The 23,925-nt window shown below is 42.3% G+C and overlaps 1 protein-coding gene and 2 long non-coding RNA genes across 5 annotated transcripts; 1 reads left to right on the top strand and 2 right to left on the bottom strand.

The window, feature by feature from the left end:
• Positions 1–8,454: 8,454 nt before the first annotated feature.
• Positions 8,455–22,394, top strand: LOC130161535 (NLR family CARD domain-containing protein 3-like). 3 transcript variants are annotated; one of them, XM_056364902.1, is made up of 17 exons: positions 8,455–8,556; positions 8,835–9,038; positions 9,752–9,987; positions 10,218–12,123; positions 12,564–12,737; positions 13,511–13,684; positions 14,255–14,428; positions 14,681–14,854; positions 15,379–15,552; positions 15,682–15,722; positions 16,065–16,144; positions 17,075–17,130; positions 17,642–17,856; positions 18,435–18,706; positions 19,093–19,209; positions 19,580–19,721; positions 20,129–22,394. In XM_056364902.1, exons 2-17 carry the CDS (start codon positions 8,914–8,916, stop codon positions 20,461–20,463), a joined length of 4,395 nt encoding a protein of 1,464 aa, XP_056220877.1. In that variant the 5' UTR covers positions 8,455–8,556; positions 8,835–8,913; the 3' UTR covers positions 20,464–22,394. The 3 variants fall into 3 exon arrangements, with proteins under 3 accessions (XP_056220877.1, XP_056220875.1, XP_056220876.1); XM_056364900.1 differs by having other exon boundaries at positions 10,215–12,123; positions 20,129–22,393; XM_056364901.1 differs by lacking the exon at positions 8,455–8,556 and having other exon boundaries at positions 8,825–9,038; positions 10,215–12,123; positions 20,129–22,393.
• On the bottom strand, positions 17,760–18,557 carry LOC130161547 (uncharacterized). The gene is made up of 3 exons (XR_008826175.1): positions 18,423–18,557; positions 17,978–18,085; positions 17,760–17,839 (listed from the first exon to the last, which is right to left on the bottom strand). It is a non-coding gene; the product is annotated as an uncharacterized LOC130161547 (long non-coding RNA).
• Positions 18,637–23,770, bottom strand: LOC130161548 (uncharacterized). Its single transcript, XR_008826176.1, has 3 exons — positions 23,508–23,770; positions 22,057–22,093; positions 18,637–18,697 (listed from the first exon to the last, which is right to left on the bottom strand). It is a non-coding gene; the product is annotated as an uncharacterized LOC130161548 (long non-coding RNA).
• Positions 23,771–23,925: the final 155 nt, after the last annotated feature.

The following is a 23,925-nucleotide window of genomic DNA, read 5'->3' as shown; positions in this document are numbered from 1 at the left end:
GTAGACCGGACCCCCATCTATCACCTCAGGAGGAGGAGGGGGCGGGAGGGGCGGAACCAAGGGACTCTCCTTGGCCGGCTTGACCTGACTGACATGGAAGGTGGGGTGAACACGGAGGGAGCGAGGCAGGCGGAGCCGCACCGCTGCAGGACCGATGACCTTGGTAATGGGGAAGGGACCCACAAATCGCGGTGCCAGTTTCTTGGAAGGTACCCGGAGGTGAAGATTCTTGGCTGAAAGCCACACCCTTTGACCTGGCTGGTAGACAGGTGCGGGTCGCCTTTTGCGGTCCGCCGCTTTCTTGGTCCGGTCCCCTTGACGGATAAGCACCTGCCGTGCAGCAGCCCAGATGCGTCGGCAGCGGCGGATCATGGCATGGGCAGATGGGACCGTGACTTCAAGCTCCTGGGCAGCGAACACAGGCGGTTCATAACCATAAACACACTTGAAGGGTGAAAAACCGGTGGCAGACGTGGGCAGGGAGTTGTGGGCGTACTCGACCCAGACCAGGTGTTTGCTCCATGTCGAGGGGTTCTGGGACACTAGACATCGGAGGCCGGTTTCCAACTGCTGGTTAAGGCGTTCGGTCTGGCCGTTAGCCTCCGGGTGATAGCCCGAGGTTAGACTGGCCTTAGCTCCGATGAGCCGGCAAAATTCCCTCCAGAACTGTGACACGAACTGGGGCCCCCGGTCCGAGACGATGTCCTTGGGAAACCCGTGAATCTTGAAAACATGGTCAATCATAATTTCAGCTGTTTCCTTGGCTGAAGGCAGTTTAGGCAGGGCAATAAATCTGACCATCTTAGAGAATCTGTCCACCACAGTGAGGACTGTGGTGTTACCTTGAGAGACCGGGAGCCCCGTGACGAAATCCAGCGATATGTCGGCCCATGGTCTGGAGGGGATGGGCAGTGGTTGCAGCAGTCCCATACGTGACCCGGAGGACATCTTGTTCCTCGCACAGACCGAACAAGCCTCGACGTACTCCCGGACCTCCGATTCCATGGATGGCCACCAGAACCTCCGAGAGATGGCAAACACTGTCCGCCGAACTCCCGGATGACAGGAAAGCAGCGAGGAGTGGGCCCAATGAATCACCTGTGGGCGCAAATCGACAGGGACAAATAATCGATTCTCGGGGCACCCACTAGGTGGCGGAGCCTCACCATTAGCTTGCTTAACCTCCTTTTCTATCTGCCAAATCACCGCTCCAACCACACAGGTCAGTGGGAGGATAGGCTCTGGTTCTTTGGCTACAGGCTCAGGGTCGTATAGACGTGACAGGGCGTCAGGCTTGACGTTTCGGGACCCCGGCCTGTAAGAAAGAGAAAAAGAAAAGCGGTTAAAAAACAGCGCCCACCTGGCCTGGCGAGAATTGAGTCTCTTGGCCCTGCGTATATATTCCAGGTTCTTGTGGTCAGTCCAAACGATGAACGGTTGCTCAGCTCCCTCCAACCAGTGTCTCCACTCCTCCAGCGCCACCTTAACCGCCAACAGCTCCCGGTTGCCGACATCGTAGTTGCGCTCTGCTCTGGACAGTCGCCGCGACAGGAAGGCGCAGGGATGCATCTTCCCATCCTGCTCTGACCGCTGTGAGAGGACGGCCCCTATACCCTCGTTGGATGCATCCACCTCGACCACGAATTGCCGCCGTGTGTCCGGCATGATGAGGATTGGCGCCGTGGTGAAGCGGGCCTTCAGCTTCTGGAAGGCTGCTCCTGCCTCTGGGGACCAGGAGAAATGCACCTTCGAAGAGGTGAGTGCGTGCAAAGGAGCTGCTATTGCGCTGAAGCCTCTGATGAACCGCCTGTAAAAATTAGCAAAACCAAGGAATTGCTGAACTTTCTTGCGGCTATCAGGAGTGGGCCATTTGACCACAGCGCTAACTTTAGCCGGATCCATCTGCACCCTTCCAGGGGCTACGATGAAGCCCAGGAAGGAGATGGTATCGGCGTGAAACTCGCTCTTTTCAGCTTTGACATAAAGTCTGTGGTTCAGTAGTCTCTGTAGTACTGTAGCTACATGTTTTCTATGAGTGTCCAAGTCAGGTGAGTATATGAGAATGTCATCAAGATACACATACACAAAATGGTCAAGGAAGTCCCTCAGCACATCATTAATCATGGCCTGGAACACAGCAGGAGCATTAGTGAGCCCGAACGGCATAACAAGATATTCATAATGACCTCTAGGGGTGTTGAACCCCGTTTTCCATTCGTCCCCCTCCCTGATCCTGACCAGATGGTATGCATTTCTAAGGTCTAATTTTGTAAATATCTTGGCCTGTTGTAATTGATCAAACACAGATGACATGAGGGGCAAAGGGTAGCGGTTCTTGATAGTAATGTCATTGAGGGGGCTGTAGTCTATACATGGTCTTAAGGACCCGTCTTTCTTATCCACAAAGAAGAACCCCGCTCCAGCGGGTGACGAAGACGGGCGAATGAGTCCCGCCTTCAGAGATGACTCTATGTATTCCTTCATGGCCTGTCGTTCGGGCCCTGATACAGAGTACAGCCGCCCCTTGGGAATAGTGGACCCGGGGATGAGGTCGATGGCGCAGTCATATGGTCGATGAGGTGGAAGTGACGTGGCCTTGACTTTATTAAAAACCTCCTTGAGGTGGTGGTAACAGTTGGGTACCGAAGTCAAATCGGGGTACTGGGAGTCTGTAACAGGGTGAGCAGAAACAGTATTTATGACAGTGGTAGCCTTCCCCTGAGTCTTGTCCTGCAGACACTCTCTCTCACAGAGTTCCCCCCATCCCAAGATCTTGCCCGTAGGCCAGTCTATATGGGGGTTGTGGCGAGTGAGCCATGGATGTCCCAGTACCAGGGTGCGTGCAGGTGAGTTAAATAAATAAAAGTTCATTAATTCGCTGTGGTTATCCATGGTAATGGCTATGGGTTCTGTGACGTATGCTATGGTGAACAGTGCGTTCCCATTTAAGGCCCTTGCCAGGATGGGTTGTGAGATAGCCTCTGTCTTCAATCCCAGTTTCTTGGCTAATCCCCAATCCATTAAACTCTCATCAGCCCCTGAGTCAATTAAAACATTCATTTCCATGACTGTGGTGTTGTGTTTTACCTTTATGGCGGTCAAACTGCGTGAACGAGAATCTGAAGTTGAGAACTGGCTCACCCCCCGAGCTGCCTTGACTGGGCAGGCGACCACCAGATGTCCAGATTCCCCGCAGTAGAAGCAAAGCCCCTCCTTGAGACGACGTTGTCGTTCCGCCGGGGTGAGCTGGGTCCGGCCCAACTGCATGGGTTCAGCCTCTCCTGCCGTGGGTAAGGGATGAGGATGTTCGAGAGTCGGACCTCGGGCTTCCTGCCCACCCAGAACCAGCGGTTGCCGGTACCTCTCCGACGATGGTCGGCCCTTTCGATGCTGATGAAGTTCTTGGATCCGGTTATCTGTCCGGATGGCTAGGGCGATGAGGGAATCCAGGTCCGCAGGCAGGTCCAGGGGCACCAGTAGCTCCCGTATGGGAGCCGACAGTCCTTTCAGGAAAACATCATAGAGGGCTGTGGAGTTCCATCCGCTCTCCGTTGCCAGGGTGCGGAAGCGGATGGCGTAGTCGCATGCTGAGTTGTTACCCTGCCTCAACCCACTCAATTCCCTAGCTTTCTCTCTGTCCGTTGACACCGGATCAAAGGTCTTCTGAAGAGCGGCTTGAAACTCTGGAAGTGAGTGGCAAAGTGGAGAATCACGCCCCCACTCCGCTGTGGCCCATGCTCTCGCTCTTCCAGTAAGGTGAGACACCATGAAAGCAATCTTCGACCGATCTGTGGTAAATGCAAGGGGGGAATGTTCAAAATGAATGGAACAGTCAATGAGAAATGCCTTACAAAATCCTGGTTCCCCAGAAAAGCGTTCCGGGGGTGCCAGCCTGATCCCTGCTCCGGCAATGGGTACCGCCTGAACCGGAGCAACCGCCGTGACTGGAGGCTCCGGCGCACTTGGTGGGTTGTGGGTCTGCTGTAGGTGTCCAAGCAGATCCTGCACTTGGGATGATAGTTGACCCAACTGCGTGACCATAGCCATCTGAAATTCCTCCTGGCGGGAGAGTCGAGTCTCCTGAGCGCGAAGCGCGGCCGTTATCTGGTCAGTCTCTGCTGAGTCCATTCTGGCCAGAGTGTACTGTCAGGCCGAGACTCAAAGCAGGACTCAGATGCAGAGATTTAGAATAACAAGATGCTTTTATTGAATTCTCCTGAGAACTCAGACAGAGTGATAACCAAATGGCTATAAAATCCTAGACACTAACTCTGAAAACAGAGAAACAAAACCTCTCCAGGAGGAGGAAAAAACTCTAATCAAAAGAAACAAATCGAGAAACTCAGAACACTCCGAATGGAGGAAAACCGAAGGACTATGAATCAAATCTATGGAAGAACAAACAAACAAAAAATCACTCTTAGCGAGGAAAAATCAAAAGGACTAGAAATCTAAACTATGGAAATAATTAACAAACAAAAATTCACTCTTAAAGAGGAAAAACCAAAAGGACTAGAACTCTAAACTATGGAAAGAATTAACAAACAAAAAATCACTCGTTAATGAGGAAAAACAAAGGGCTAGAACTCTAAACTATGGAAAGAATTAACAAACAAAAAATCACTCGTTAATGAGGAAAAACAAAGGGCTATGAACTTTAGCTATTGGCAAATTTACAAACAAAAAATCACTCGTCACGAGGAGAATACGGCTTACTATGGCGATGGCTGTGAACATGGATCAAGGCTCTGGTGCAGGACAAGGACGAAGACACTCTGGCACAAGACAAGGGGAACACAGACAATTTAAACACATGGAGGGAAATAGGGAACAGGTGGAAACACTTAGGGCAATCAGACTGAGACACATGAGGAAGGGCAAGTGACCTGAAACGAGAGGAGAATTATTTTTCAAAATAAAACAGGAAATGACAGGACAAAACAAACCCAAGACAAGACAACCTCACCACGGTGTGACAGAGACGTGATTGACACTGTGCGAAAAAAGGGAAATGAAGCCAGCTCAATTCTGATTGATGCTCTCCGTAATTTGGATCCATACCTTTCCAAACAGCTCAAATTGTGACGCAAAAGCCAGAAACTGTGGAGTGTGATGAGGATCTGTTTTACATTCTCACATTACCAGTAATTATTATAATCTTTAAATCTTAAAGGTTTTATTGTTAAAGTCTGTTTTAATAAAGGCCTTACTTATAAGCATATACATACTAGGCATATACTGTCCACCATTTATCTGTTTGTTTAAATGTGTTAGTAAATGTATTCACTATACATAGCTGTGGGGATGGGCATGGTCAGCATTCAGCTGCAGGAGAGACAGAACTGACTTATGAGAGTTTGTGGAGGGGCTCCCGGCTGGGACCGCAGAGTAGACAGTTTATCTACAGTGTGTCTGAACCTGTTCTATGTAAGCTGCTTGGATAAACTCCTGGAGCGTGGGGTGATAACTGATGATGAAATGTATTCTGCTGGAGCACTGAGCAGGGCAGACAAAGCTCGAATGGTGATTGACACGGTATGAATAAAAGGATCACAAGCCATTGCAGCTCTGATTGCTGCTCTCTGTGAGGTAGATTCATGCCTTTCAACAGAGCTGAACTTAATGTGAAGCAGAAACACTGTCTGTCAGGGTGTTTTTGCCAGCACATCTTTAATTCTTATACTTTTGTCGAAACCTTAAAACTCTCAAAACATGAGCGTGTAATGGGGGTGGGGGTGGGGCAAATGATTAAAGCTTATGAGAAGATCAAATGTGGAGTTGATTTTTGTGCATTGAACTGCAAAATCACAGAAGTAATGGGTGGAAGATGTTCATTATCTCAAAGAGGAAACCCACCATTAGCTCAGGCTATGTGCACACTAATATGTTTTCATTTTAAAACGAAAACATCTCCATCCATAGTAACACCTGAAAACAGCTACATACATAACCATTCACCTACACTGGGCGTGCATGTGCCGGTATAAACAGGGAGAAGACTGTCTACTCTGCAGCTGCTTAGTTGCACAAAATACTATGAACAAGAAACAGTAATGGCATTTGTAGCATTAAAATGCAGAACAGTTGCAGTAGCAAAGACAACAAGGTCAGTAATGCTTGTAATTCATTATCCATGTAGTATTCACCACTGGTAGTCATGGCTGATAAGACCCAATCGGAGCGACAGCGGGTGTTTACATCATCATTTCCAAAGGTCTCCATTTCTGTCAAATCAGACTCCGACTCAACCCTGGAGTTTTCAAACTAAAACGGGTCCAGCAGTGTTTCCAAAAGTCTGTTTTACATGCTCGAAAACTCCTGAGTAGTGTGGATACCAGGCGGAAGTGATGAGTTTTAAAACTTAAACGTAGTAGTGTAGATGTAGCCTTTCAAACTCCACAAGAAATACACTCATTCCCACCTCCAACATCCTAACTGGGCATATTTAGTAAAAAATAATAAACAGGACATAGAGACATAGTATGATGAACAGCGGCAACTATTTCTCTATTTTTACTAACACACACCTGTCACAAGCGGGACTCCGTTCTCTATTCTGAAGTAGCATCTGAGACCGGACCGCCATGAAACTCTTCACCTGGATTTACAAACACAATAATGCAGAAGCTTTTACAAAACAAGATCTTCAGCTGAATTTCTACATCAAATGTGAACGTTCACACCAGGAACTTCTCCTGTACAACCACACCTGTCTTGTAATTATATTATCAACATGTGCAAGCTGCACCATGAAATATCAGATTTAATGTCACTGCTGAATAATTCCACAGACGAGCTGCTAAAGTTAACAAACCTCTTATTTCATTAGTGTCTTTCTGCTAAACCAAACTCCAGCAGATAAAACATCATATCATGTATTTTTCAGTGCAGTTCATGAAAAGTAAAAACATAATATAACTGTCTATGTTAACAAGCCAGAAAGTGAAATCCTTGAAAATGTTTCTCGCCAAATGAGCCAAGAAGCAGTGATGACATCTTTTGTGATGTGAAGTGAAAATGGTTCAGTCAATAAATTTGAGCTGATGTGTAATAAACTACTCAACTTCCCTGTTTAGTTGCTGTGACTGAAAATCAAGTCAACTTCCTATGATGCAAGGCTACAGAGCAGGTCCAAATAAAGAAATTATACATTTACAGTCTAAGTAATGAGAAATAACATGAGACTTATTTGCCTTGGCTGCTTTAAACTGAGGATCGCTTGTTTATACCATGTGTGTCTATACTATGTGTGTTAATATTGGTCTTAAGTAATTTTATCCCAGACTAAGAAAAGAAAATCTCTTAAAAAGATTATTATTGGAGTGTATATATTCAAATCCATAACCAATGTCTTTATCTTCAGTTTTCAGTCATTAAAATACATATGAATGAAGAAAATGGGTCGTAGAATACATAGAAAACTGAGATAATACTTGACAACGCCTTGTCAACTGTAAATGTTGCACAGAGATGTTTCCGGTGTCATTGAGAATAGTTCCCTATCCAGAGCCAGGGGTTAGGTCACACAGACAAACATTTGGTAACTGACATAAAAATAGGAAGTGAAAATTACATTTTCATGTGGTGACTCCAGTGACTTATTCAACATTAACCAAAAAGATACCGTATAAATAAAAATAAAGGTACATTAAAACTTAATCATTATTGATCTGAAGAAAATAAATCTGCAATGGAAGCTCAAACAATTTGAACCCTTTTATTTGGCCACTGTTCTTCCTATATTGATTTAAACCTGCTCAAATTAAAGCTGAGGTTTGGTACTTTAATGTAGTATCCATTACTTTATTTCAAATTGAAGATACCGACACTGAGATCCTGAAGAACAATGTGTAACTGTCTAAATTACAGCATGGACTATATGTCATTCCTCTCTTAATAAAAAGCTATACATATTCACAACTCTTTATGTATGAAAATATTAAATATTGGAATAAGCAAATAAATATAATATCACTTTTAAAATTCTGCTTCATGTAAAAATAGAGAGTTGTTGTGGTGGCACTACCTGCTTTGGCTACCTGCTCCCACTGCATTGTCCTGCTTCTTACTGGATATGAGGCCTATTATCATCAGTGGACTTAAAGGATGGTAACTGAACTGTGATGGCATATGACAATGTTTATGTAAAGGAAGAAGAGTCGGGGGACAGGACACAGTCCTGGCTGTTCGCCTTAACTCACTGTCACCTGTTCAACAGTAAGATCCACATCCAGATGATCAGCTGGGTCATGGCCAGCTGTTTATAATGGTAATAAACATTATTTATATAATTTATTATAAAGTAAGTCTGTAAAATAAACTAATAATAGAATGATGGAATTACAACTAATTTAAACATATTTCTAACTGGTCAAAAAAAACATGCATGTAGACAGACTCGAGATTTCCTGTACATTGAGAGGGGAGGAGCAACATAGACCATGTGATCCAGGTGCATGAGAACAAGGGAGGGAACATTGAAGATGTTCAGTCAGTTAGTTCAGACTCCATGTTGAGTGAACGGAGCAGAAGAAGGAAAACTAGAGGCTGAGGCAGGTGAGTGTTAAAACAACATTATTGTTATTTTACTGTCAAAGTCTCTGAGTCAGTTTTCTCCCTTTGGACTGTGAAGGGAAGAAGAGTCAGAATTAACTTTTGACCATAAAAAGACACTGAAAGAAAAGGAGAAAATAATGTCTGAGTGGTTCTTCCTGTTCTCTCAGTCGGACTCAACAGTTTCATACTACATTGTGATGGGCTGAATAATACATATTAAACTTACACCTAACCTGAGAAAACTGACCACGTGTGTGTGTTACTTGCTGTTCCCTCAGTCTTGCGTGCAGTTCCTGTGTTTGTGAGCTGACAATCAGAATTAGTGGTTTACATCCCACACTGAATGAAGTCCAGAGGATGAGTGATTGTGTAGAAGAAGAGGGGGACAGAGAAGAGTCTTCAGAATCCATTTCTTTGAACATTGACCGGTCCATAGATCATCCTCCAGCACTCAGTAAGGAATCTGGACCTTCAACTACAAGGTAAGAGAACTTGTACACTTCCTTAACTTATTTTTGCACAGCATTTTTGGTCTGTGATTTTGGGAGCTGACAGTAGAGAGATTATACGAAATGAGAACAGAGAGAGATAAGGAATGACATACAAAAGATCCTGACTTGATGTTGTTGCAGTTCATGTTGTGGCTCTTGGTTTTAGGTCTGTGTCCATGCCTCCTTATGGTGAGAATTTCTTTATGAAAAACTTTCATTAAAGCATAATGTTGAAAATCAGTCACATCAATCACAGACTCACGCCTGTCAGTTACATTGGTCAGACTTGTTGTCTCAGTTCCTCACCTGATACAGAAGCTGCTCTCACATATTAGACATGTTTTCACTTGTGTGGTATTTGTTTCCTCAAAATCAATGATTCAGTAACAAAGCATATCAGTTTATTGCAAAGATATGCAGATTAAGATTTATTTGTGCATGTACTAAACAGCTCTATGAAGCACACAACTACACCCATTAATTTTTTATGTTTTTGAAAGATGATAAAACAGGCAAAACCATAACCCTATTTGAATGGCAAGTAATTCTCTTATTACAACTCCATACATAACATTCACTAAATGGCCAGTGAGTCAATTGCTATCCAATTATCTAGGGTTAGGCTTAGTTAAAATCTTTTTGTTAGAATAATGAAAGATTTGAAAGAGTTTTTAATCTAAAAAGACATATGTTCATGTCCACAGAGGGAGGATTAGGAGTGATGTGTCTGTGGAGGAGCAGCTGTCCAGCTGTGCTCTGTGTCAGGACGTCCTGAAGGATCCAGTCTCTACCAGCTGTGGACACTGGTTCTGCAGACAGTGCTTCACCTCATACTGGGACCAGTCTGGTTCATCAGGAGACTCCTCCTGTCCCCAGTGTGGACAAAGATCCAGAACAAGACCTGGACTGCAGACAGCCAGTCAGACCAGCACTGAACAAAGTGAGACTGAACATCTGTATGATGATGTCATCACTTCTGAAACCAGGACTTTCTTTATACAGTGTAATTTGTTACATCACACAGCATCGACCTTTAAGATGATCATAAATACCACAACATTAAAAATCTTTTCTTTGTTTGTCTTTAGTTTTTCTGCAGCTGATGAAAATAATCATCAGATTCTCAGATTCTGTTTCTTCAGTCTGACGTTGTCTCTTCTCTTTCAGCAGATAGTGGTCTGCAGGAGGTTTTACATCAACATAAGATCAGTCTGAGGAGCAGATGTGAACGTGTGACTGAAGGAACTGATGGAACAGGAAGTGGAACCCTCCTCAACAGGATCTACACTGAGCTCTACATCACAGAGGGACAGAGTGAAGAGGTTAATACCCAACATGAGGTGAGGCAGCTGGAGACAACTTCCAAGATGGAGACCCTCCATGACACTCCAATCAGATGCCATGACATCTTTAAAGTCTTACCTGAGCAATGGAGAGAAGACATCTTTAAAGCATCACCTGACCAGCAGAGAACCATCAGAGTGGTTCTGACCAACGGCGTCGCTGGCGTTGGAAAAACCTTCTCAGTGCAGAAGTTCTCTCTGGACTGGGCAGAGGGCTTGGAGAACCAAGATGTCAGTCTGCTGGTTCTGCTTTCGTTCAGGGAACTGAACCTGATCAGAGATCAGCAGTACAGTCTTCTCAGGCTGCTCCATGTTTTCCATCCAACATTACAGAAGGTCACAGCAGAGCAGCTCGCTGTCTGTAAAGTTCTGTTCATCTTTGACGGCCTGGATGAAAGCAGACTGTCACTGGATTTCAACAACAGGAAGTCTGTGTCTGATGTCACACAGGAGTCATCAGTCAACGTGCTGCTGACAAACCTCATCAGGGGGAATCTGCTTCCCTCGGCTCTCGTCTGGATAACTTCCAGACCTGCGGCGGCCAATCAGATCCCTCCTACATGTGTGGACAGGGTAACAGAAGTACGAGGCTTCACTGATGCCCAGAAGGAGGAGTACTTCAGGAGGAGATCTAGTGATGAAGAGCTGTCCAGCAGAATCATCTCACACATCAAGACGTCCAGGAGCCTCCACATCATGTGCCATATCCCAGTCTTCTGCTGGATCACTGCTACAGTTCTGGAGCACATGTTGACCACAGACCAGAGAGGAGAGCTGCCCCAGACCCTGACTGACCTGTACTCACACTTCCTGCTGGTTCAGACACAGAGGAAGAATAAGTATGATGAGGGACACAAGGAAAAGAAGAAGAAAAAACACAAGAAACAGCTGACGGAGGCTGACAGGGAAGTTCTTCTGAAGCTGGGGAGGCTGGCGTTTGAACATCTGGAGAAAGGAAACATCATGTTTTACCAAGAAGACCTGGAGCAGTGTGGTCTTGATGTCACAGAGGCCTCGGTGTACTCAGGACTTTGTACTGAGATCTTCAGAAGAGAGAGTGTGATCTTCCAGAAAACAGTCTACTGCTTTGTTCATCTGAGCGTTCAGGAGTTTCTGGCTGCAGTCTACATGTTCCACTGTTACACCAACAGGAAGACAGAGGTCCTGAAGGACTTCCTGGGAGAAGACTTCAAACACTGGAACTCGAACCCCGAGTCTCTTTTCGGTAGGATTTGTAAGATTCTTGGAACAAATGACACCCATGACCCTTCTCTGGATGTCTTCCTGAGGGGAGCTATGGAGAAATCACTTGAAAGCAGAAATGGTCACCTGGACCTGTTTGTTCGCTTCCTTCATGGCCTCTCTCTGGAGTCCAACCAGAGACTCTTAGGAGGTCTGCTGGGTCAGAGAAAGAACAGTCCAGAAACCATCCAGAGGACCATCAACAACCTGAAGAAGATGAGCACTGATGATATCTCTCCTGACAGAAGCATCAACATCTTCCACTGTCTGATGGAGATGAAGGACCACTCGGTTCATCGGGAGATCCAAGAGTTCCTGAAGTCAGAGAACATACCAGAGGAGAAACTCTCTGAGATCCAGTGCTCAGCTCTGGCCTACATGCTGCAGATGTCAGAGGAGGTTCTGGATGAGTTGGACCTGAAGGAGTACAACACATCAGTGGAGGGACTACAGAGACTGATTCCAGCTGTGAGGAACTGCAGGAAGGCTCGGTGAGTCCAGATAAGATCATGAACATGATCAGAGTAGATTAGTAGTTAAGTTCAAATATACACATTAAACTTAATCATTCAGAAAATAGTGTTCGACTTGTTCATTGATTACTTGTTTATTCAATTGCTTGTCAAATTCTTGACAGTTGCTGTTGTTACTGGTGTGCTCAAAGTAAGATCTGTATAATTTTCCAGAGAAAATCTCTGATCTTGTAGACAACTGCATCTCTCCCTGCATTTCCTGTCTATCTCCACTATGCTATCCAATAAAGGCATAAAATGACCAAAAAAATAAATTAAAAAATGTCTGCAGGTATAAGAGAGTGATTAGAATTATTGTTGTATGTCAGAGACAGTGAGAGATGAGACTGTTTTGCCATCAAATGCTTCAAGTAAATACAAAGTTTGTTCATAATGACATTTGTAATGTGTCATGACAGACTTCCTGGTTGTGGACTCTCAGAGACTCACTGTAAAGTTGTGGCCTCGGCTCTTAAGTCTAACCCCTCCCATCTGAGAGAACTGAACCTGAATGGAAACGAGCTGCAGGATTCAGGAGTTAAGCAGCTGTGTGCTGGACTGGAGAGTCCCAACTGTAGACTGGAGATTCTGAGGTCAGTTCACTGACTGGACCTTTTATCGTTTTTTGTATACATTTAATTCAAATACTTGACTGTAATTTTTAAAGTGCAAATCTGAAGAAATTGTAATTTTTTAAAGAAATATTTCATCTTTCCAAATGGGTGAAAAATTGTATGAAAGACTTGCTTTTTAACTTACAATCAATCAATCAGACTTCATTTGTCTAGCATCTTTTGTACTGGTTAGTGTTATTCAGAATGCTTTAGAAACCACTGACAAGCTGATAATGTACCAATAAAATATAATATTAATAAGATCAAAATAACAATAACAAAATATAACATAACATGGTACATAAAAACATTTAAATTCAAGGAGATTACGGCAAAATTCAGATTCTTTTTCTGTGTAAAATTACACATTTTAAGTTCAATTTAAACTAATACAAGGCTTCAACAGTCTAAGTTTCACATATCAAGTTTAGTATCTTTCCAGTGTTTACTTGCTGAGGTATTGTGGTGACATTTGGATGTCTGTAGAAGGGTGACATTATGATGACCAACAAAAAAAGAATGACAAAGTCACTCTTCTAGTTTTAAAAGCTCATTGATTAGGAAATATCTGATTGGATTATAGATTATTTGCTTTGTTTTTTATATCTGCAGAGGAGGTTATATTTTCACTTACGTCGGTTTGTTGTTTTGTCAGCAGGATTATGCAATCACGAATGTCTGTGACTGACGGTATGTACAGCCTGCAGTATTGCCATCTTAACATGCTTCAACATGTTTTATTCTTTATTCAGATTGGGTGCCTGCAGGTTGTCAGAGATCAGCTGTGCTTCTCTGACCTTAGCACAGAAGTTAAACCCCTCCCATCTGAAAGAACTGCAGCTGAGTAGAAACAAGCTGCAGGACTCAGGAGTGAAGGAGCTGTGTGGTTTTCTGGAGAGTCCAGACTGTGGACTGGAGACTCTGGGGTAATTAATGTTTTGATTGTTACTATTGTAGATCTTATATGTTAAATTTACCATTGAACCCAATATATAAATACATAACCTACATTCATAAAATGATTAATGTCTTTGGTCCACATATTCTTTTTCATATAGTACTGAATGTACTCACAAAAGACTGTTGCCGTATTCCATAAAATGGAAATATTTTCGATGTCTTCAGCTCAATTTTGCTCTCATTCTACATTTGGTATATTTGGAAACTGAGTAGAAAGTGAGATAAATTTCTGTGGATTTTTTCTACTTGTGTTTGGTTGCACAATATGAGTTTGTATAGATGGAGCTATTGGTGGAGCTGCTAGATTTTAATAGTTGAAGTCACTATGTCTTTGCTGAAGCATTAGCATGTTGTCATTAATATTAATAACAGCTCTTTGTCACTTTTTGCATCCTGTTGGTTCAGTTGTTTGGTGTTTCCATTTTCTCAACTTCCACTTTCTAAACCGTCTTCAGTTCTGAACAGATGATGAAACACTGAATGTTTTCAAGCAGGAACTTTGTCTACTAAAGTTACATGTTTCATTCTTCACTCAGACTGTGGTCCTGTAGTTTGTCAGAGATCAGCTGTTCTTCTCTGGCTTCAGCTCTGAAATCCAACCCCTCCCACCTAAGACACCTGGATCTGAGCTACAACAAGCTGCAGGATTCAGGAGTGAAGGAACTGTGTGGTTTTCTGGAGAGTCAAGACAGTAGACTGGAGAGTCTGGGGTAATATCACCGATTGTTGATATCGATTATTAATATTGATTGATTAATATTTTACTTTGTTGTTTACATGAATAGTTGTGTGAAATCTGTGGTGACATTAGAATGATGTCTGTTGAATGCTGACATTATGATGAGCCACAGTAACAGAGGGACAAAGTCACTCTGCTGATTCTAGAGAAAAGCTCATTGATTAGGAAATATCTGATTGGATTACCAATGATTTTTATCTACATGATTTATTTTCTTATTCAGATTGATGGACTGCAGATTGTCAGAGATCAGCTGTGCTTCTTTGACCTCAGCTTTGAAGTCCAACCCCTCCCATCTGAGAGAGCTGCACCTGAGTGAAAACAAGCTGCAGGATTCAGGAGTGAAGCTACTGAGTGGTTTTCTGGAGAGTTCAGATTGCAGACTTGAGACTCTGGGGTTAGTTCAATGATTACTACAATTATACATCTTATATGTTTAATTTACCATTTAACCCAATTTATTTACATAATTTGTGAAGGCCCTGGTCAAACTTTTATGTTTTGCCAGGAAACAGGAAGTGGTTTGTAACTCAACAATATATGGTCAAATCAGCCCCGAACTTAACATGTTTGATAAGAATTTTGGCCTAAAGATGACAATACTACCTACTACCACTACCACCTACTGGCAACAGTAAATGACAGTTTGTGCACTTTGATGCAAATTTCCACCTGCTGGCAAGATGAAGGGCCTTGTATGAATGTTGTGCTGACATTTAGATGATGTCTATAGAAGGCTGACATTATGATGACCCACAATAACACAAGGATAAAGTCACTCTCCAAATTTTAGACAGAAGTTCATTGATTAGGACATATCTGATTGGTTTCCTACCACAGTTCAAAGACATGCAAGTTGGGTTAATTGGTGACTCTAAACTGCAACATAAGTGGGTGTGACCTGTTTTATTCTTTACTCAGATTGTGGTCCTGCAGTTTGTCAGAGATCAGCTGTGTTTCTCTGGCCTCAGCTCTTAAGTCCAACCCTTCCCATCTGAGAGAACTGGACTTGAGCGGAAACAAGCTGAAGATTTCAGGAGTGAAGCTCCTGTGTGATTTTCTGGAGAGTCCAGACTGTAGTCTGGAGACTCTGAGGTCAGTAGAGGGTTGGAGTCAGCCCACTGATCTGGAATTATCACTGTTGGGTTTAATAAGATAACTCAAACAAAACCTGATAATTTTCAAATCACTTTGTACCTGTTGTGGTTGTGTTTTTCTCTACAGGGTAAACAACAGGGTGATTAAAGCTTCCAGAGACAAAACCCGTGAGTACTGAAGTAGTGTCTGGCAATGCTAGTGCTCTAGCAACAGGTGTCAGCCAATAAGAAAAGAGGCAGTCAGGGGAGCCTGAGTAAATTTCGCTGAATAAAAGCAACTACAAACAGCTAGCATATCAATATCATAAACTAAGTTGACTTGGACGTGTTCACTCAGGTTGTTACACAGCCAAGGGGAAAACTAGGATCATCCAAGAGTTAAGTGATGACAGGAAGCTTTGAGCCGCTGCTGTTGGACTCTGTTCCCATTCTCTGACTCAGATCTGATTGAGAGAGGAACAGTAAAGACTGATTTCTGATTATCTTCTATGTCTCTTCTCCTCCCATCAGGTGAGTCTGATGCCAAACTGGACCCAAACACAGCAGAGACAAAGCTGCATGTGTCTGTGGATGACACAAAGCTGATGAAGGTGAGAACGACCACTGTATCTTGATATTCTGGACAACTGTCAGGGCTTAACACACAGCAGGCAATAGAAACCAAATATCTTAAGATGTCAATAAATATTTCCCTTTGGATCGGTTGTTGTTTGTTGTTGAGTTTGAGGTCACGATGCCTGATCAAACTGAACGACTTAACAATCAACAATCTTGCTTTCGAATGGTTGCATTTTTGGCAAATATTGGTCCTGTTCCTGTAGTTTGACCAGTTCTCCAGTCAAACACAGCTGTTGTCAAAATAACTGGTTTAAACTGAAGTGAGCTTGTTTTAAAATTACTGCTGTAGTATTTCTTTCTTTCTTAGTATGGAAATCTTTTTTACTATTCCCTCCACCACCAGCTCAGCAAGCAAACTCTTTCCTGGGAAAGCACAAAAAATTAACTTCATACAAAAAAACAGTCTGATCCTGGAAAATATCCACTTGATTTGTGGATCGCTGCATAATGCTGAGCCAGTTTATGACTTCAACAAACACATTTCTAGCTACTAGTTACTGTTCACTTTTACATTTTGTGGCATCAACTACCTTCTCACAGTTGGAGCTAGAATCAACCTCTTTAGATATTCTTGAACAGATTCTTGCCACTATCTTTTTCATGACTTCTATACTTTAATGAATTATTCAACTTCTTTAGTCAGTTAGTCAATATCTTTGTTACCTTTTGAGATGTATCATAATCCACAGACTATAGAATAGCTTGCTTCAAACCACTCTCACATTAATTGTAAATAATTACAATGGCGCCTTATACTTGTGTTGCAGTCTTCTCAGACTACATTTTATCTGTAATCTACACATTGTGTTTCAGTTCAGTTTGGACTGTGTGAGAATATGTTTCCCTTATTGAACACAAGATGGATATTTCTAGTAAAACTTATGTTCCTTTCTGAATCCCAGCCTCCATCAAGCTTCACACCTGAACTGCACACTGAATCTGCACAAGTCTCCTACAGGTAATCATATAAAAAGAAATCCCAAAGTTTTAAAAAGTAAAAAATATGAGTTTGAAAAATGTTACCTTTTGAAAAAATGTGAAAATAATTTGAAAATGACAAAATGAAGACAATTATAATTGGTCATTTGTTTTTATCACACCTGTGAACGCTCTTGTAATTCTACTGAGAAAACCTGAAGAAGCCACAGGTGAAACACATAGTTCACCCTCAATAAAAGTCACAGTGAAGTCAACTCGTGTTTGGTGGTTAAGTTTGATTTTCACTTTATATGTATTCACTTAAACAGCAAATGCAGCAACAGTACAGATCAAACATGCCCTGACTCACTGTGTGGTATGCTTTGGTACATGTGCTAGTTTTGTTTTCCTTAACTTCCCTCTTCCTTTGATCTCTCAGGGCTCATGAAGTGATTCATGAATCTGATTTAGGATGAGCACAATTTGTTGCCCAAGTTAAAACCTTTTCATCTCATGTTCCCTGTGGTCATTTGGTCTTCGGTGTCCTACAGGTTCAGGTGTCCTGGTCCAGGTGGGTTCCAGTGTACTTTAACTAGACTGGTGTTTGTTATGGATCAGGAGGCTGAGCTGCTTTACAGGACTATCCAATGGGATGAGAGTCTCCTCCAAACAGCTGGCAAGACTGCTGCAGGTCCGCTGTTCAATATCCAGTGCCATGAGGATGCTGTCTGTGAGCTCCATCTCCCACACTGTGTAACAAAGCATGGTAAGCAAATAGTTATGCTTTGTTAAAGCAATGATCAGACATTGTTAGTTTTATTTAATTTCCACGTAGTTAATTGATTATTAACTGTACAGAACTGTGGGGAGCAATGACATTAAATTACCTAGAAGCACATGGATCACATGAGTCTACTGTAGCAATGTCACAAGAACTGACACTTCTTATACTGGTACCAAGTTGCCATAAAACGTAGGTACTAGATGCCTTTCATCTGAGGGTGACATCAAACGCAGAGAGAAGAACGCAAGCACAGTAAACAATAACAACATGTTAATGCAACAGCAAGTGAAGGTGCAGCAACAGGTCTACTGGGACTTGACAAGACAAAATGCACAATGATAGCACAGCTGGATACAAAATACACCAGTCTTACCAAAAACATGGCAAGACTGGTATAAGTAGATATTTTGCATTTGACTCAGATTATCAGGGATATGTTATAGACACAAATTATAGCCACTATGCAAACAGTGCCACAGAGCATTTCAAATGAGGAAACACCTCCAACTTACAATGAGGCTGATATCAGTAAAGCAGCTATTGAATACCTGTTTTCACAGATTTGCAACCTGAAGGCCTGCTGTCTGTCGTTCACATCAGTGATGATGGAATCAGCATCCTCGAACCACTTGAGATCACAGACACTCATGTGATCGTCAAAGTTCCTCATCTCTCTGCCTTTGGCCTTGTCTGGGCTTTGGAGATTTTTGGGAGGTTATGGAACAACATAAAACCAATTACTGGCGAAGTTCTGCTGTTCCTCCGACCACCGGATAGTGGGCTTGAAGTTCTCGATGTTTTTCTCCTGCCAAGCAACATCCCTCTGCCAGAGGTAAAGATATGTGTCATATGTGCATAGCAACCACATAAACTTCTATCAAAACTTCTCATGCTGGGACTCTCTGAAACTGAACATCTGAACTGTAAACCCTCAGATTGCTCTTTGGATTTTAGGTTTTCTTCTGGGTTCTCTGTCAGTATTCATTTCTGTCTGCCAGTGTCATTTGTGATATTTCCACCAGGTGGTGTAAAAGGTGAACTAAATTAGTCCAAATTAAATATACTCAATAGATTTTATTGAGCACAGTAAAAAATAGATTTTAAGATTTTGATATCTTTAAAACTTTGGCCAACATTTGTTGTTTTTAAAAGTACTCAAACATATTGACTTGAATCTTTAAGCAGTAACACCATAACAAAAATGTCCTGTTGCTGAAGGTTGCCGCCCAACAAGGAGATGCTGAATACATCAAAATCTCCTCCGACTGTAAACTGATTACTGGTCAAAGTTACATTATTCACTGTGAACCCGAGGAGTTAGAAATACAGCCTGAGGTGAGTAAAGTCTCATACACTTCTAATGGTTATTAAAAGAGCCATTTTGTAAGTTTTGCTGTAGCTATATAGCCAGCATTAGCATTAACGACTGTTACACTTATCAGTCCAGAAGAAATGTTGCTAGTTCAGCGTCAAACTTCATTCCTTTACTTGCCAAGAGCTGTCTCCAGTGGTTGAAGGCACTCTGTTTCTATTTCTAGCACTACTTTCCTTCTACTGAAGTTAGCATGCTAATCAGGTAGCCCCATCTGTCACATTCCAATATTGAGTCACTGCAGTGTCCAAATTACAGTATAGTAATATAATATAAATATAGTCTGGGTTGAATGTCAAAAACAACAACTCCTTTTTGTCCCCTGGTTTATAGCATGCAGAGTTTCGCTCAAAGTATGGGCCAAATTTCTTTCCAACATTTGAGGTTTTCCTGACTACAAACCCAAAGAAAGTGACTTTGACGGTCGAAGACGAAGAGAGGACAGAAGTTTGGAAACGCAATGTTCCTCTACCAGGTAAAAGCTTCACCCTCCTGAAGCAGCACTGCACCTGATGTCAGAGTTTAGACCCTTCTGACTGAATAGAATCTGCATATGTAAATATATTATGCATATCCAGGCACCTTAACATTGTCTCGATATCCATCATTCTTAATTTAGGCGACATGTCATCTGAAGCCATGTTTTCACCACATTATTGCTCCATTAATTGAACAAAAACCTCTACTAAAGCCTCTGGATTTTCAGTTTCTGTGTTCCCTATTTTCACACAACATCCTGGGACTTCTGGGATGAACTGACCCCTTTACTTCATCCAGTATACACTTTAAGTGGACATTAGGTGTGTGTGAGTGTGTGGATGCAGAGAGCAGAATTTGCACTTAAAAGCTCCTTTACACTTCTTTTGCCTGTTTTCCTTTCAGGTCCAAGAAGGGAACATGTTCAGACGAGCATCCCTGCAGAGGACAGCCTCCCAGCAGAAGACAGCCTCCCAACAGAGGACAGGCTGCTGCTGGTTCGGACAAAGTTTATTAATGGAGTGTCTGAAGCTGTTCTAAACCAGCTTCTGGATAAACTTCTTGAGCACGGCGTTGTAAATGACGATGAAATGCAGTCAGCCGGAACAAAAATCAGAGCAGAAAAGGCACGAGATGTGATTGACACTGTGCGAAGAAAGGGAACTGAAGCCAGCTCAGTTCTGATTGCTGCTCTCTGTGAGGTGGATCCATGCCTTTCCAGAGTGCTCACATTGAGATGAAGCAAAAGCCAGAAACTGTGAAGTGATAGGAGGAATTTCTATTTTACAGTCTCACATTACCTATTATAATCTTTAAATGACAAGATTTCTTGGCAAAGTCTGTAAGTGTACTTTGATTCTTAAAGTGATTCACTGAAGTTTGGAAAAAAGGGCTAACACTGAGATCCAACAAAAATTGAAATCACTCCATATTTACTATTAAGTGCACTTTATTTATTGTCTAACTTTTTATGTATGTGGTTAAATGTGTGTATATATTTTCATAAAAATTCCAAAATGTTAGTAAAAGCAGCATCCAACATGTGCACTACTGAAGATGTGGTAAAGAAGTCTGGTCTTGGTCTCAGCCACATTAACTGAGTTTTACATTCACCTTATGTGATTAGGTTTACTATGTGCATCACCCCGATTAATTATCTTGATCTGGGATAACTATGGCTTGGTCTACATCAATTAGTCTACAAAAATAACACAGTAAATAAAACACAGCAGTAAAGAAAATTAAAATATCACTTACTGTTTGTAGATGTATTTGAAATAAGTTATTGCACCAAAATTGATCCATGCTGATTAGATAGATGGACGGAAAGCCACGTTGGACAGACAGATGGGCAGACTGATAAGACAGCCATTTTGGACAGACGGTTGGCCGTGTTTGACACACAGATGGATAGGCACAGCAAAAATGACGCAGCAGTGAAGAAAATAAAAAATGTCACTTACCATTTGTAGATGTATCTAAAATAAGTGATTGCACCAAAATGGATCGACACTGATAAGATAGATAGACAGCTGGCCATGTTAGAAGGATGGACGTATGGACGTAAGGACGTAATGACGTAAGGACGGCCGGACGGATGGACAGCCATGTTGGACTTTCGGTTTGCCATGTTTGACGGACAGATAGATAGGCAGAGCAAAAATAACACAGCAGAAAATAAAATAAAAATTTCACTTACTGTTTGTAGATGTATTTGAAATAAGTTATTGCACCAAAATAGATCCATGCTGATTAAACAGACGGACATACGAACGGCCATGTTGGATCGATGACAGATGAGAGATCGAGGAGAGAGGGCCAAGCAGGTAACCATACTGGATTGATGGACAGACAGGCACGGCGGCAAAGAAAATAAAAATATCACTTACTGTTTGTAGATGTACTTGAAATAATTGACTGCACCAAAATGGATCCATGCTGATTAGATAGATGGACAGACGGCCATGCTAGACGGACTGACAGGCGGGCGGATAGACAGCCATGTTGAACGAACGGTTAGCCACGTTTGACGGACAGATGGCTAGGCATAGCAAAGGTAACGCAGTAATAAAGAAAATAAAAATGGCACTTACTTTTTGTAGCTCTACCTGAAAGAAAAAAGGTTATTGCACCAAAACTGATCCAGTGGCTATTACAAGGCTCCTTCAATGCACAACAGACAACAGGCTGAGTAAATGATGATGAGGGAGGGAGATAGCTATAGCGATAAGGGGGGGTGATTGATAGGCACGGTGGCCGAGACGAGGCACATTAATGGCACAGTGGCCAACAAAAAACAGCACAGCATTAAAGAAAATAACAATGAAACTTACTCTTTGTAGATCTCTTGTGTAGATCTTCTAGTAGAATCTGAAAGAAAAAAACAACTTAGTCTGAGTCAAGTCTCAAGCCTCTGTTTCCAACTTGATGGGCCCCGTTTTGTGGCACTGCCACAATTTCCTGACCTTGAAATTAGCTGTGTGATATTTTTAAGCTCAGAGCAAACAGTGTGCAGGAGAGGAACAGAGGAACAGACTTCTCAAAACCACTTGAGTACATCAACCTTCCTATATTTATAGATTAATTAGTGATGCTAACATTGTCATCCACACATACACATAATGAACACATAGTGTATAATGATCTGATTTGAGAAGTTCTGTGACAGAGTGGAGAGCCATTACACAATTGTCTGTTGTGTTCACCTTTATGAAAGGGATAGTTCGGGTTATTTGAGATGGGTTTGTATGAGGTAGTTATGCACAGTCAGTGTTACCTGCACTAGATTCAGATCAGCACGTTGCCAGTTACAAGAGCCAACCGATAATCAATAACAGAAAGAATATTTATCACTGCACCAGACTGTGATTTACACTTTTAACCTCCTAGGACCTGGCGTCCACATATGTGGACTTCACATTTTGGGTTCTCTAGACCACAATACTAACTTTTTCTCAACAAGGGCCTGGTGACCACATATGAGCCATGTTCAGAAATTGAAATGAACAGTTTAGAACAGTAACAATGCAAAATGTTCAGAATGTTTTTTACTTTGTTACAGACATATACGTCTTTCTGCAACTTCAAATGGGTCATATTGCTCAAAGGGGCACAATTGTTCTTTCTCATTTTGTTTTTGCACTCATGAAAATGCTGCTGTGTTCTGGCACCAAATAAATAGTTTTGCACATCATTAATCAATTGTCTCTTTATTGGTTTCTATCGAAATTTAAAACTAATGTCCTCATATGTGGACATCATTTTTCTCAGAAACTACATCATGCAAAAAGATAATTCTTTGTTGTTACAGTCATCAGGTCCCAATCAGCCTAAATAGCAAAGAGGAATTAAAAATGCACGCCATGCAAGAGTTCGGGTCTTAGGAGGTTAAAAATGTCCTGGTGAAAACTAAGAAAATACAAGAAAATACCCATTGATATAACTCAGTTAATGGTCCCATTTCTCTAGAGCACTTCTTAGAGCTAATTTGAAAAACTCAAAATATTTTCTGTATTCACTTCTGTTGGACAGGCCAGAACGCTGTTAGCAGCCACTTGTTTTCAAGGTCCAAGGTGAGTGGTGTGATGGAGGAGCCCAAACCAAAGTTCTGTCCATGTGCGTGTGTCTAAAATCGGGTTCTCTGGCTCATGCAGTGGCAGGTCCAGAGCACCGCTACTACGACAGCTAGTGTTGTAACATCTAAAGCACAGAAATCCACAAACACTGATAAACGTCCAATATTTTAACTATAAATCACCAGTTATCTGAAAGCATCCATACTCACTCAAAAACAAAATGGCTCCTACACACACAGGCAGTCTCTTCTCCTCCAAATTAGCACGGGTGATGGCCGACTAGCATTAGCGGCGTTTAGTGAAGCTAACGGCCGAAAACAGCTCCAAAACACAACTCACTCTCTCGTTTTAACGTGGTTACAACCCGATATAAAACCCCCGATCGTGACTTGATAAACAGCAGTAATATAACAGTTTGTACTGAACTTAAAACCAGTTAAGCAGCTCCGTTTTCTACCGTTGTCTGTCTTTCCCGCGGCCTTTTTTAGACCCGCCCCCTCCGAGAACCCGTTGGCTTACGATACTCATCTCTGATTGGCTAATAGCAAATTGACATCTGGGGAGCCAATAAACAAAAGGAGTAAGAAAAAAAAGACCTGAGAGATTAAAGGACTACTCAAAACATGG

The sequence above is a fragment of the Seriola aureovittata genome, chromosome 20 (assembly GCF_021018895.1).
Source record: "Seriola aureovittata isolate HTS-2021-v1 ecotype China chromosome 20, ASM2101889v1, whole genome shotgun sequence".
Taxonomy (NCBI): domain Eukaryota; kingdom Metazoa; phylum Chordata; class Actinopteri; order Carangiformes; family Carangidae; genus Seriola; species Seriola aureovittata.
The sequence above is the reverse complement of the archived record's forward strand: the minus strand, read 5'-3'. Positions and strand labels throughout refer to the sequence as shown.

Bases quoted from the DNA above. Each gene is read 5' to 3' on its own strand.
- LOC130161535 (XM_056364900.1), top strand. From the start codon at position 8,914: ATGAGTGATTGTGTAGAAGAAGAGGGGGACAGAGAAGAGTCTTCAGAA. The intron at 13,685-14,254 runs GTAATTAATGTT...TTCTTCACTCAG, and splicing joins TGTGGACTGGAGACTCTGGG to ACTGTGGTCCTGTAGTTTGT. The intron at 15,723-16,064 runs GTGAGTACTGAA...TCCTCCCATCAG, and splicing joins AGCTTCCAGAGACAAAACCC to GTGAGTCTGATGCCAAACTG.